At 56.3% G+C, this 14,248-nt stretch overlaps 1 protein-coding gene across 1 annotated transcript in view; it reads right to left on the bottom strand.

The window, feature by feature from the left end:
- Positions 1-1,157: 1,157 nt before the first annotated feature.
- The window catches only part of NID1 (nidogen 1), a 42,893-nt gene continuing 29,802 nt past the window's right edge, over positions 1,158-14,248 (bottom strand). Inside the window, exons 13-20 of the mRNA XM_070401100.1 lie at positions 11,414-11,638; positions 9,815-9,987; positions 9,250-9,376; positions 7,384-7,555; positions 5,818-5,975; positions 4,587-4,710; positions 3,370-3,482; positions 1,158-2,093 (exon numbers count right to left, since the gene is read on the bottom strand). Coding sequence (XP_070257201.1) covers positions 1,972-2,093; positions 3,370-3,482; positions 4,587-4,710; positions 5,818-5,975; positions 7,384-7,555; positions 9,250-9,376; positions 9,815-9,987; positions 11,414-11,638 — 1,214 coding nt within the window. The 3' untranslated portion in view covers positions 1,158-1,971. The remainder of the gene's footprint in view (positions 2,094-3,369; positions 3,483-4,586; positions 4,711-5,817; positions 5,976-7,383; positions 7,556-9,249; positions 9,377-9,814; positions 9,988-11,413; positions 11,639-14,248) is intronic.

Consider the following 14,248-nt stretch of genomic DNA (forward strand, 5'->3'; position numbering starts at 1 on the left):
CTTACCTTTTCATTGTCTTGGAAACATCATTCGCTGCAGGTTTGCCTCGTTGCAAAGAGACGTCACGCCAGGTGTTAAGTGCATGCTGGCATTTAACAAATAGGGCTGGCCCAGCTGGGTGTGGCTCAGCAGCTGAGCATGGATCCAGGAACCAGGAGGTCACCGGTTCGATTCCCGGTCAGGGCACATGCCCAGGTTGCAGGCTCGATCTCATGTGGATCCCATGTGCAGGAGGCAGCCGATCCATGATTCTCTCTCATCATTGATGTTTCTCTCTCTCCCTCTGTGAAATGAATGAAAATATTTTTTTTTATAAAGAGACAATTTTTAAAAAATATTTTTATTGATTTTTTACAGAGAGGAAGGGAGAGGGATAGAGAGTTAGAAACATTGATGAGAGAGAAACATCGATCAGCTGCCTCCTGCACATCTCCTACTGGGGATGTGCCCACAACCAAGGTACATGCCCTTGACCGGAATCGAACCTGGGACCTTTCAGTCCGCAGGCCGACACTCTATCCACTGAGCCAAACCGGTTTGGCTATTTTTTAAAAAATAAGGCTATTACATCACCCTTACAAATGCATCCAGGGAACCCAGATGCCATAGTGACTTCACATCTACCATCTGTGGTTTAAAGAGGTAGGAGTAATTCTTTGCTGCAGAATCAGGAAATGGACATTTTCTAAAAAAATGAAAACAATGGCCAAAAGGGTGGTGTGGCCCTAGCTGGTGTTGCTCAGTGGATAGAGCATCGGCCTGCGGACCAAACGGTCCTGGGTTCAATTCCGGTCAAGGGTATCCTGCTTGCAGGCTCCTCCCCAGCCTGGGCCCTGGTCAGGGCTCGTGCAGGAGGCAGCCAATCGATGTGTTTCTCTCACATCGATGTTTCTCTCTGTCTTTCCTTCTCTCTTCCACTCTCTCTAAAAATCAATGGAAAAAAAAAACACCAACAACACAAAAACACACACAACAGGGTGGTGTGTGACTGCTTTCGTGTTTAAGTCAACCCCACGCCTGTCAGTCTTCTGTGGACTCCCCTGGGACACAAACTGCCCCCCTGTAATACGAGGGTCACCAATTATCACACGGTTGTCTTTTCATCGTGAATCAGCCTCCTGACATTACTTTCTTCATTCAGGTAAGACAGAGGAAGACTTATTACCAAAAATGTTTTTTATTGTCTACACTCCTATTTATATAGCTGTAAACTCAAGGAATCATCCAACAGTTGTATAAACTGGGGGAACAGTTAATAAGCACCTTCAATGGTTTCCACAGTTCAAGAATTTACCATTTAAAAAAAACACTTACAAAAATTATACAAAATCACGACAAACGTTTGAATATAGAGGGCTTGATATAGAATGAATGATAAATATGAAAAGGAAGTGAAACTAATTTATGAGTTGGGCCATCTAAACAACCTGTGTGTTTCCCAAACGCTGTGATTCGGGGGGGGGGGGGGGGGTGCGGGGGGGGGAGACTTGCCTCTGAAAACAAACTCCAATTATTCAGGGAAAGGCTCTCTCCTGATTTAGGTTCCAACGGGCTGCAGCATTGGCAGGTGTTGAGGCGCTGACAAAGTGGTGGGTGTGTCAGTGTGCGGCTGAGCTTGTAAGGCCACAGGGGATGGCTCAGGCCTGGGAGGGTCTGCTCACCACTGGGGTGCTAGGTTGGGGAACACACTTAGTTCCAGAGCACAGGGACAGGGCACAGAACCCTCCCTCGGGGCTGTATTCATTTGTCTAAGGGTTTGGGGGGGGGCGGGGGGCGGGTCCTGTCTTTGTGGAGGGGTAGGAACTTCCCCATTCCAGAAGCTCAGGGCTTATGAGTTGGGGAACGGGGAGGGGAACGTTGTTAAGGCTCAGGCTGGCGGCCACTCAGCCACCAGGTCAGTTTTCGGTCTGGACCCTTTGCAGCAGGGCGTTGCTGTGAAATACTCGGTGAGGAAACAAGGCAGTCTTGTCTTCATTTCCGCTCAATGCAGTCAACTCCCAGGGTGTTGTCAGGGCAACGGCAGGTCCTGCTTCCTGGGGTGGCCAAGCAGAGGTGGGTGCAGCCACCGTTGTTCACTGAGCAGTAGTTGTGACCTGGAGGAGGCAGAAATCAGCTTGACAGCCTCTAAGCACATGGAGGCCACGCCTGTGGGGGCTCCGGGGTGCAGTGGGGGGCTGTACCAGGCACTCAGCTAAGCTCAGCTCCTGGCTGTTTCTGCCAGAGAGTCCGAAAGCCTGATTCCTGCCCCGGGGGGGCCATGCGGGTCTCAGGGAGAGCAACTTGCTCTGATTGTAACACAGAGTTGGAATTTTAAAACACAAAGTACCCTCTACCTAGCTTGCCCATGTGGCGTTGCACCTGACTGGGGGGAGGAGGGAGTCAGGGACGAGAGTCCATCCGGGGAGGGGTCTAGAAGAGGCAGCATTGACTCCGGGGCCAGGCTTGCCTCTGGTTCTGCCACGGTCAGCCATGTGATGTTGGGCAAATGGCTTCAGCTTCCTTATTTATAAAACTAGAGGCCCAGTGCACAAATTCGTGCACGGGTGGGGTCCAGCCAGCCCACCCCGATCGGGGCTGATTGGGCAGGACCAGCCGGGGGGAGGGGCTGCGGGTGGTTGGCCAGCCGGCCCACCCCCCTGGTCGAACTCCCAGTCGAAATCCTGGCCGAGGGGACAATTTGCATATTAGCCTTTTATTATATAGGATGAGCATAATAGCCCGGTGGGTGTGGCTCAGTGGTTGAGCGTCGACCTAGGAACCAGGAGGTCAGGTTCCTAGGGTACATGCCCGAGTTGCGGGCTCGATCCCCAGTAGGGAGCGTGCAGGAGGCAGCCCATCAATGACTCTCTCTCATCATGGATGCTTCTCTCTCTCTCTCTCCCTTTCTCTCTGAAATCAATAGAAATCTATTTTAAAGGAGCATAACAATCGTAGCTACCTCACTGCATTGCTGTGAGGAGTAAATGAACGAATGAACACACAGCACTCAGGATGCCGAGGGAGTCCATCTGTGCAAAGCACCAGCTCGCCCTTAAGTGCCACCCCCGTGGTTATAACTATTTTTATTATTAATTATGGCTATGGCTGTTCGGCCGAATACATGGACGTTCAAAGCAGCAGAGCTCCTAGCACTGACGCTCCCGGCTGGAACCTTCTAGAAGGCGGCCACTTCTGGACCCGGCCCTAGACTCGGTGCTCTTCCTCCCCTTGTCCCTTCAGGCCACGTCCTACGCATCTGGCTCAGCCACAAACAAGGCAGACCCTGGACCGAGGGACCACGCCTCTCCTGCCAGGTGGTTAGCAGCCCGGGTGTGGGTGCGGTGCCCCCGGGGCACCGGTCCCCGCGCAGGGGGAGCCCAGGTGGGTTACCTTGGGGACACTGAGACAGGGCGGTGGTGATGCCGTACAGCCGCGTCTGCTTGTGGGGGTGGAAGGTGTCCGTCTCTTTGGCAACAGCGATATCAACGGCAGCCACGGAATTCCTACAAGAACCCAGAGGCGGAAGGTAACACACAGCTGACGGCTCCCACTTTATTCGACAGAGCAGCCTCTTCCGTGGTTTTGGGGAGACGCTGGAGGCGGTGCAGTGTACGCTGCTACCCTGGCCTTGCCCCCCAGCCAGCCCTTCCTCCGCGGGGGTGGTCAAGCCTGCATTTCCCTTTTTTTTCTTATATATAAATATATGCTTTTATTGATTTCAGAGGGGGATGAAGGGAGGGAGGGGAGGAGGGAGATAGAAATATCAATGACGAGGGAGAATCATCGATCCGCTGCCTCCTGTATGCCCCACACTCAGGCATGTGCCCTGACCAGAATAGAATCGTGACTTCCTGGCTCATAGGTCAATACTCAACCACTGAGCCACACTGGCTGGGCTTCCCTGTCTTCTTAAAAAAAAAGGACAGAGCCCTAGCCGGTTTGGCTCAGTGGATAGAGCATTGGCCTGCAGACTAAAGGGTCCTGGGTTCGGTTCTGGTCAAGGGCACATGCCCAGGTTGCAGGTTCGATCCCCAGGAGGGGCGTGCAGGAGGCAGCCGATCGATGATTCTCTCTCATCATTGATGTTTCTATCTCTTTAGCTATCTCCCTTCCTCTCTGAAATCAATAAAACTATATGAAAAATAAAGGACAGGATCGGCTGGGGTTCCCCTCCGGCACCACACTCTAAGCTGGGAAATCTGCTTTCTATGCTCACAGCCCAGCCACAGGGCTTGCTCGGTTTAATCCCCTCTTTGCCGGGAGGGGTGGCGGAGGGCCTGTGGCACATGCAGCTTGAGAACAATGAGAAAGTGGGGCACAGAGTGGGCACGGAGCCCACCAGCCGAGGGCCCCCCGGGCCAGCTCCGGGGAAAGAGCAGGGGTGCTCAGGGCTCAGCAAGCCCCAGGGTACAGCCTGGAGGCCGCCGCCCACCCTGCTGCGCCCATGGCATCCATGGCGCCCGCTCTCCCAGGAGCCTCGCCATCTCCTGGCCACCGGAAGGCCGGCCGGCGGGGGCATCTCGGAGACGGGAGGTCAGGCCAGGGGGCAGAAGGGCAGGGCTGGGCCGCCCCAAGCGGGAGGGTGGCCAGGCAGGCCGCCGACTCACGTCTTCCAGTCCGTGTAATACAGATTCTTCCCGAAGCTCGTCACCGAGAAAGGGTACTGGAGGCCTTCGAGGACCCTGCGACGGACGGGCTGCTCGGGCCTTAGGCACTCGGCCCGGCTAGTGCCTGTGGGAGCCAGAACAAGCCCTTCATTATCCCTGCACAGGAAAGGGCCCCTTTGTGTCACTGAGCAAGGAGAGGGGGCGAGAGAACCTGCCAGTCCCCAGTTTCAAGAGCGAAGTCGAGCCCTGAACAGCCGAGCTTAGCCCCTAAAAGCTGAGCTAACCCCCAAGAGCAGAGCCTAGCTCTGAAGAGCCCGACCTGGCCCGGGATAGCGGAGCCCTCCCCTGGTGGGTCCCAGAGATTGCACGGGGGTGCTCCTCAAACCCCGAGCAGCCCTTCAGCCCCTCTCGCTCTTGTCGGTCAGCATGCCCCTGTGGGGCACCCACGCGGGCTCTGCTGGGCAGTGTGAGCAGAGCCTGTGCCCGGAGCAGGGGCTCAGGAGGAACGGACCACCTCCTAGTTCTTGCTCACGTCCCCCTCAGACCTACGGACGACAGGGCACCGCTGGGCAAGTCTCGGGCCGGTGCCCACATGGCGACTAAGGTGTGTTCCCCTAACCATGGCCACCTCACCCCTCGTGCGCCCCAAGTGCAAGACGTAGCCCCTGCACCCCCGTGGCACCGGACACGTTCTCAACAGAGACGGACCGTGACGGACTTTGCTGCCCACAGCCCGCGCCCGAGGGATGCCCAGGTCTGCCCGGCAGGGCCCAGGCAGGAGGGCATGGCTTTATCTCCTGTGGCTCCACGTCCTGCCCTGGCCCGTGGCGACTACAGGTTTGTACGCCGTGAATCGATGAACAGATACCAGATCTGTTAAAGGACCAGGTTGTATGTTAGGTTCTATGGGCCAAGAGGCAACATGAAGGACATGAAGTGGGCAATTACGTAACCATTTAAAATGTCACGTTTCCAGGCCCCGGGTGACCCCCGGGCAGGGGGCAGGCTGGACGCCATGGGCTGGAATTCGCTGACCCCAGACTTCAGTGATGGAATCCCCTCCCCAGACAGCGTCAAGCCCCGAGAAACCATGGCTTTCCGAGCAAAACAATGCAGCTATTTTTGTGCAGGAAAAGAAAACGTTCTCTCGTGCCCTCTTCCCGCGACATCCTCTTGCTGTCCAGCCGGGCCGGCTCTCGGTGGGGCACACGGCCCGGACCCCAGGCCTCACCTGCATCCACCCAGCAGAGCTGGGACGAGTAGGCATCGAAGGTCAGCCCGTTGGGCAGGCCCAGTTCGTCCTGCACGAGGACCCTGCGGTGGGTGCCGTCCATGTAGGAGGTCTCGATCTTGGGGCTGTCTCGGTTCCAGTCCGTCCAGTAGAGGTTCCTGAGGGAGGACACGGAGGGGGACGAGGAAGAGACGTGAGGAAGAGGCACAAGAGGACGTTGCGTGAAAACTACGTAGAAAGAGCCACTGATGAAGACAGCGCAGATGCGCCCGGACGGCATGGCTCAGTGGTTGAGCATCGACCTATGAACCAGGAGGTCAGGGTTCGATTCCTGGTCAGGGCACATGCCCAGGTTGCGGGCTCGATTCCCAGGAGGCAGCTGCTCCATGATTGTCTCTCATCATTGATGTTTCTCTCTCTTTCTCCCTTCTCTTTTTTTTAAAAAATATATTTTATTATTTTTTTACAGAGAGGAAGGGAGAGGGATAGAGAGCTAGAAACATCGATGAGAGAGAAACATCGATCAGCTGCCTCCTGCACGCCCCCCACTGGGGATGTGCCCGCAACCAAGGTACATGCCCTTGACCGGAATCGAACCTGGGACCTTTCAGTCCGCAGGCCGACGCTCTATCCACTGAGCCAAACTGGTCAGGGCTCTTTCTCCCTTCTCTGACATCAATCAAAGTCTGTATTAAAAAAGACAGTGGCAGACATGAAAATGGAGAGTGGCTAGAAGGACCTGGAGCTAAGGAGACACGCTTTCCTTCGGTTCTTCACTTGAATTGGTCATCCTGTGAATATTAAACTCGCTTCCCTTAAACATCTCAAAACCCTTAAAAGAGAAAAACAAAAGAGAACACCCACGCTCACCCACACGCACGGGAACCCCGCACGCTCTCACCTCAGGGGGCGCAGCAGACCCCGGGCATGGAGCACAGAACCGCGTGACGTGGCCAGTGGCCGGGAGCCCGGGGCCTGGTGTGTCGGACTCAGAGCCCCAACAGGAAAGGGACAGAGAGGGCTGAGGCGCCGAAAAGGCCATCGGGAGGGGCCCCACGGGGACATTTATACTGGATGCTCCTCTGAGGTTCATACAACTCAGCTGCTGATCTACATGCAACCCACATGGAAATACCCGGCTTACAAAGACTCGGTAAGAGATCGGAAAGTGCGTCCGGCCTGCGTGGCTCAGTGGTTGAGTGTCGACCTACGAACCAGGAGGTCACAGTTCGATTCCCCGTCGGGGCACATGCCCAGGTTGCGGGTTCGGTCCCCAGTGTGGGGCGTGCAGGAGGCAGCCGATCCATGATTCTCTCTCATCATGGATGTTTCTCTCTCTCTCCCTCTCCCTCTAATATATGTTAAAAATAAAAAAGATCGGAAAGTGGGACGTGCTACCAGGTCCACGACTGTCACAGGGGCTGGCTTTTCCCTGCGGACACCCATCGCCACCAGCTGGAGGCGTGCACTGCAGGAGGCGGGGCTGGCCTTCGAGCCCCCCACGGAGAGCACCCCGAAGGACGGACGCACGGACAGCGGACGCACACGCAGACGGACACACGCTACCCTCTCACGGGGTCCGTCGCGATGCCTCTGGGATTCACCAGATCCGTGTCGAACAGCACCCGGCGCTGGGTGCCGTCCAGCTTTGCCACCTCTATGCGGTCCAGGCGAGAGTCCGTCCAGAAGAGGTTGCGGCCGAGATGGTCCACGGCGAGGCCTTCGGGGCTCCCGAGACCTGGGGGCAGAGGCAGAGCACGTCTGATTGGGGAAGCTGGTGAGCATCGGGGTTCCTGGCCCCGTGGGGCTGTTTCACATGCGGCCAATCCTTGCACGTGGAGACAACAAGCAGGAATGTGACGTGCAACCAATTAATAAATGCCACGCATCCCCTCGGTGGGCGTCCAGGTCCGAAGCTTTGGCCCCACCAACAGGGAGCCCACCGCCAACTCGGCCCGAGGCCCCGGGTTCTTGGGGAGCTGGGGGAGGGATTCGGCCGGGGAGACCGGGCCGGGATTCCCGAGGGAGGTGACATGCGCGACGCTGGCTCCTGAAGGACCAACAGGAGTCTGTCAGGCAAGATCCTGATGAGGGTTTTCCAGGCTGTGGGACCAGACGTAGGTCTAAAGGAAGACAGGCCTGGCTGGCGTGGCTCAGTGGTTGAGCATCAACCTATGAACCAGGAGGTCAGGGTTCGATTCCCGGTCAGGGCACATGCCCGGGTTGTGGGCTCAGTCTCCAGTGTGGGGCGTGCAGGAGGCAGCCGATCAGTGATTCTCTCGTCATTGATGTTTCTCTCTCTCCCTTCCTCTCTGAAATCAATGCAAATATATTTAAAAAGAAGAAGAGAGGCCGTTGCCATGCTCACTCACTAGGGAGGTGCCGCCCAGGACCCTGATGCAGACTTCAGCGAATCCCCTTCTCTCTATTGAGATAAAGAGACCCAGTCCCATCCTCTGCGAAGTTCACGTTCTAGTTTAGTTCTGTTCACACAGTGGGCTTCTGCCTGGGGCGGCTCGCTGCATTCTTGGCGGATCCCCAGTCCCAGGGGCAACAGGAAATAGCAGCGATGACCTGCCCCCTCCCACTGGGTTTTGAAATCACATCACAGAGAACAGCAGCCACATGTTTGAGAGAGAGAGAGACGGGATGCGGAAGGACGCTTGCAAACCTCTGTTCCTTGAACCAAGCCAGGCACACGAGCACGTGTTGTTTAAGTAGCACATTTGCCTCAGCCTCAGCTGAGTTCCCTCTGCCGAGGGAGCCGACGCCCCTGGGGCTGTCCCACAGGCAGAGGCGCCCCCAGAACAGCAATTACGAGGGAAACGTTCAAAGGGGAAACTGGGAAAGCGACATTCGGCTCCAAGTGGAGAGAAGTCCTAACGAGCGTGTGGCTTCTAAAGGCCTGTCTTTGATTTGAGCGTTTTGCGGAGGAAGAGAGAGGGTTTCTACAGCGGCCACCACCAGCCGGACCGCGTCCCTGGACTGGAAGTCTCTGGGAGTCGGCTGCCCTCCCCAGTACAGGAGGACTTTGAGTCGTTGCATTTTTGTTGTAATCATCATTTTTTAAAAATATATATATTTTTATTGATTTCAGAGAGGAAGGGAGAGGGAGAGAGAGAGAGAGAGAGAAACATCAATGATGAGAGAATCACTGATCCGCTGCCTCCTGCACGCCCTCCACTGGGGATCGAGCCTGCAACCCGGGCCTGTGCCCTGACCAGGAATCGAACCGTGACCTCCTGGTTCACAGGTCGACGCTCAACACCTGAGCCTCGCTGGCCGGGCTAATGGTGTTCAATGTTGGTAAAATACAACCATGTAAAATAGTCTTGACTACGCATACGGTCCTTGGCTGACACCAGCACCTGTAAGGTAAGGAATTTCGTTTAACTGTTGCCTGAAGCCACGCCCAGAAGGAGGCACGCCCACCTTGTCGAATGATGGTGGCCGGCTCCCCGCCATGCAGGCTGGCTCTCCCGATGGAAGGCTCGCTGATGTCGGTCCAGTAGACCATCTTGTCCACGCAGTCGAAGGCCAGGCCGATGATGACTTTGTCCTGGAAGCGCAGACCAGGGTGAGAGGGGTCCCCCCCACCAGCACCTGAGTGACCCTCGACAGGGGACCCTGTCCCTGGAGGGTGTGCTGGTGGCCACCCGGGGAGGGCGGCGGTCCCGGGGGCAGGTTTCAGGAGGCCGAGGCGAATGCCTCCATCACTCACACGCGTTAGCAAACACCGTGAGCGCCCAGCACCGTGTTGGGAACCCACTGTGGACCGGACCCCTGCACACACTAGCCGGACCGTTTTGTGTCCCTGGTGGGAAGGCACACGCCTATGCGGACACACACACTGACGAGTCGACGCAAAACACTGGACATGGGAGCCAGGGCAAGCCAGTGCGCGGCCGGGCCAGGCTCCTCCGAGAGGGGGGCTGACCACGCCCGCTGGGTCCTCCAGGTCACCCCGTGTCCTCGGGTGCGAGGAGCCAGCACTCACCGGGGCGTGCAGCAGCGCCTTGGCCTCCGTCTTCTTCATGGTGCTGCCCTCCAGCGGGAGGCGCTCTATCTTCCCCGTCTGGGCAAAGAGCAAGTGGGTCCCGGGGGGCAGAGGGATGACGGCGGGAGGAACCGAGGGTCCGGGGTGAATCGGGGGGGCCACCGTGCTCAGACCTGGAGGCAGGAGAGGTCCATGAGCGAGGCTGAGTGCGGCAGGGATGCATGCCTGCACATGCACACCTGCACACACACCTGCACACGCCCATGCACACACACCTGCATACACCCATGCACACCTGCACACACACGCCCATACACACACCCATGCATGCCTACCTGCAAGCACACCTGCACAAAGCCATGCATACACACCTGCACACGCCCATGCACACACACCTGCATACACCCATGCATACCTGCACACACACGCTCATACACACGCCCATGCATGCCTACCTGCAAGCACACCTGCACAAAGCCATGCACACACACCTGCACACGCCCATGCACACACACCTGCATACACCCATGCACACCTGCACACACACGCTCATACACACGCCCATGCACGCACACCTGCACACACACCCACATGCCAGGTCACCTTCGTGGCACCACAGACCACAGGCACACAATGACCCTTTTTTATCGGAAAGCGCGGGAACAAAAAGACCTCAAAGGGCGCTGGTGACAAAGACATGCAGGGCCGAGCGTAGCACTACAGGTCTAGTGACAAAAGGCCTCGCCCCCCCTCCCCCCTTACTAGTGACAGAAGTCGCCTCGCCGTGCACGCCGGCTTTCGATGTGGCCACACAGTGACCTGAACAGCGGCACACGGCCGCCCTGTAGGCCCTGCCCCCAGGCTGCTGAGCTCTGTGATGCAGAGACGGTCCCAGTGGCCTTGCCTACATGCCCAGATCCACAGCAGCAACATGGCCCTCGGGGCTCCCCGGAGCTCAGGACGACCGGGGGCTGGCTGTCTGGGGCTCAGCCTTGCCTCCTATCTGCTGGCCTGGCCGTGGGCCTCGGCTCCCTGGCTCACCCCAGGCAGCCTGTGCCGCAGGGTAAGGGTCCCGGAACGGGTGTTGGGAAAACCCGGGCCCCTCGGCCATGGCTGTCGCAGAACCACCTGCAGAAACCTCCGATGGTCTTTGCACCCTAAGGGACTTAGGATCTGAAGAGCCCAGGGCACAGCCGGGAAGGAGGCAGGGTCCCAGGGTGGAGGCCTTCCTGCCACCTGAGTCAGCAGGGTCCGGGGTCCCTGCCATCCCTGCAATGCCAGGCCGCCCACTGCAGGGAGCTCACCTGCAGGACACGCACCCTCTCTGTTACCAGCCTTAGCAGGGCTGCGGCGGGCCACTCGCCATTTGCCAGGAGGAGAAGGGGAGTGAGAGAGCGAGCAGTGGGAATGCCAAGGAAGAGGGGTGCAGAGGGGAGGAGAGGAGGGAGGGAATGGGGCTCAAGCCAGGGGAGCTTTTGGGATTCGGGGCAGCAGAAAGCACCTGCCGTGTGTTCGGCAGGGCCCCCAACGATGCTCACAGACCCTGGTCCTCAGGCCTTTATGATGCCCAAGTCCCAGCACGTTCCGCCCCCAACTTACAGGGGGGCCTCATCCCGGGCCTGGTCCTGGTGCCCTCCAGCTCACGGCCGTCGCGGTCCACGCACCAGCAGTAGCCGGTGCTGCCATGGCACTGGGTGGGCACGTACTGCCCGTGCTCGTCGCACTCGGGGACAAACATCCCCGGGGGCAGAGGGCGCTGGCCCGTCACCCCCGCCGCCCCGAGGATGTGTTCTCGCTGGAGCTGGCAGCGGGTCTTCTCTGCTTCTGTCAGGGAGACAAGCGAGGGGACATGTCAGCGGTGGCACCATCGGGGATCCCACCGTGCTGCGTGAGTCCCCACACCCAACTCAGAACCGCAGAGCTGCCTGGTCACCACTGGGTTGTGTTTTACTAATTTTTTAAAAAATATTTCTTTTATTGATTTCAGAGAGGAAGGGAGAAGGAGAGAGAGACAGAAACATCCATGATGAGAGAGAATCACCGATCAGCTGCCTCCTGCACGCCCCCCGACTGGGGATGGAGCCCACAACCCAGGCATGTGCCCTTGGCCGGAATCGAACCTGGGACCCTTCAGTCCACAGGCTGACGCTCTATCCATTGAGCCAAGCCGGCTAGGGCTTACTAATTTTTAAAAATTTAAATCAACCTGCCCCCCAGGTGGCATGGCTCAGTGGTTGAGGGTGGACCTATGAACCAGGAGGTCACAGTTCGATTCCTGATTCTTTCTCATCACTGATGTTTCTCTCTCTCTTCCTCTCTGTAATCAATAAAATATATATATATAAAATAAAAAGAAGGTGTAGCCCTGTTATCAGCACTTCCTTCCTCTCTGTAATCAATAAAAAAAATCCTATGTAATAAAAGGCTAATATGCAAATTGTCTCCTCGGGAGTTCAACTGCTCGCTATGACGTGCACTGACCACCGGGGGGGGCGGCGCGGAACGAAGGAAGGCCCCAGCCAGCAGCCAGAAGGCCCTGATCGCCAGCCAGGCCTAGGGACCTTACCTGTGAACGAATTTCGTGCACCGGGCCTCTAGTATTAAAAATAAAAAAAGAAGTGGCCCTGTTATCAGCACTTCCTTCCTCTCTGGGGCTGAGTAACATTCTCTCGTGAGCTGGACCGCAGTTTGTGTGTCCCTGATGAGCTGATAGACGGCACTGACATTTGTTTTACATTTATTTGTTTAAAGTTTTTCTTAAATGCATTTTTTTGGGGGGGAGGGGGAAGGTAGACTTTTCATAACAGCTTTTATCACCAGCTTAAGTCATGCCGTTACAAAACAGTTAGAAATTTCTGAAAGGATATTGTTGTTAAAAAAAGAAAAAGCTCATTCGTACATAAACAGTATCTAGCACTTCACTGGGACCCTGCTATTCAAAAGGCCCCAGCAAAACACAACCTCCAGCCCAGGCCGTCTCCAGCCGCTGTTAAAGCCAGGCCGAAGGGGAGGCCCCCGGAAGGGGACACAAAGTCAGGGTGAGTTGGGCTATTACTGGCAATGCTCCGAGCCGCTTCAATGTCTTTTTGTTGTTATTATTATTAATTATTCAAGCTTCCTGCCACCCACGCACATTGCGTCTGGGCTCTGGGGACCAAAGACGCAGGGCCCCTCACCCCATGCGTGTCTGCCTGTAGTGACGCCCTCGGGCCTGGCACGAAGCACGGCCTCTGAACCCGGCCGCTCAGACCCCACAGGACATGCCTGAGTCTGCGGGGCGAGGCTGACAGTCAGGGCCCAGGACACTCAGGCCCAGGGCCCGGCAGGGCGGAGCGGGTTCCGCACGGAGGGAGACCGGCCACTGAGTCCACCCAGACCTGTCTGCACCAGGTGCACGTTCAAGACTGCACTTACTTAACCGCGACGTGCCTACGTGCACCGTGACGTGTGTGTGCACAGATGGGACGTTCGGTCCTGCACGCACGTGCACCGTGACGTGTGTCTGCACACGGATGGAACTTTCAGTCTTGCACGCACGTGCACCGTGACGTGTCTGTGCAAGGGTGTACGTTTGGTCCTGCACTCACGTCTGCTGTGACCTGTCTTGCACTCACGCTTCCATGCACTTACACAAGCATATATACAAGCATCGTTTCTTAACACAATACTTATTCCTGCTCCACGCTCTCTACCTACCCTGACATTTTCTAGTTTTGCTTCATTCCATCCCATTCAAAGAAAACGGGGACAGCAGCCCATACACGGGTTTATTTCTATATATTTATACAAACGGGACCTCGCAGCATATACCCTTTTGCTCGACATGGTTTTGAGATTTCCCCGTTAATTCCAGCTCACTCATGTTAACCACTGTGTATTATTTCGTCGTCTGAATGGTACCCAAACGCATCTGTCCATTCCTCCTGCTGACAGTCATACAGGTTGTTTTCGGGGACACACAACGCTCAATTTCCAGTGCACATTCTCTCCCGGGGACATGGCCAGAGGTTGACTTTCGGAAAAGAACAGGATTAACTATGTAAACAGCCCCAGCAAGCAGCCGGTCCTGGCTTTATCTTTCCATGCCAGCCTGCAGGCCTGGCTTGTGTGTTTAGTCAGCAGAGCCTTAACTAGGGGACAAGGAGGCAGACCTCAAACAACAAAACAAAAAAATAAAGCACCGACTTCCTTTTGAACTGGAGACGAGCAGAAGCCTCAGGAAGTAATGAATGTGAGTTCCCCCCCCCCCCCCCACATTCTTCAAGGTGCAGTAATACATTGTTTTGTTTTTTGATGGTTTTAAAAAATATTTTGTTGTTGTTAATCCTCACCCAAGAATATTTTTCCATTGATTTTTTTAGAGAGAGTGGGAGGGAGGGACAGGGAGAGAGGAGGGGGAGAGAGAGAGAGAGGGAGAGAGAGAGAGAGAGGGGC

Source organism: Myotis yumanensis, unplaced genomic scaffold, assembly GCF_028538775.1.
Source record: "Myotis yumanensis isolate MYYU_CA2020_CCGP unplaced genomic scaffold, mMyoYum1.0.hap1 SCAF_22, whole genome shotgun sequence".
NCBI classification, from domain to species: Eukaryota; Metazoa; Chordata; class Mammalia; order Chiroptera; family Vespertilionidae; genus Myotis; species Myotis yumanensis.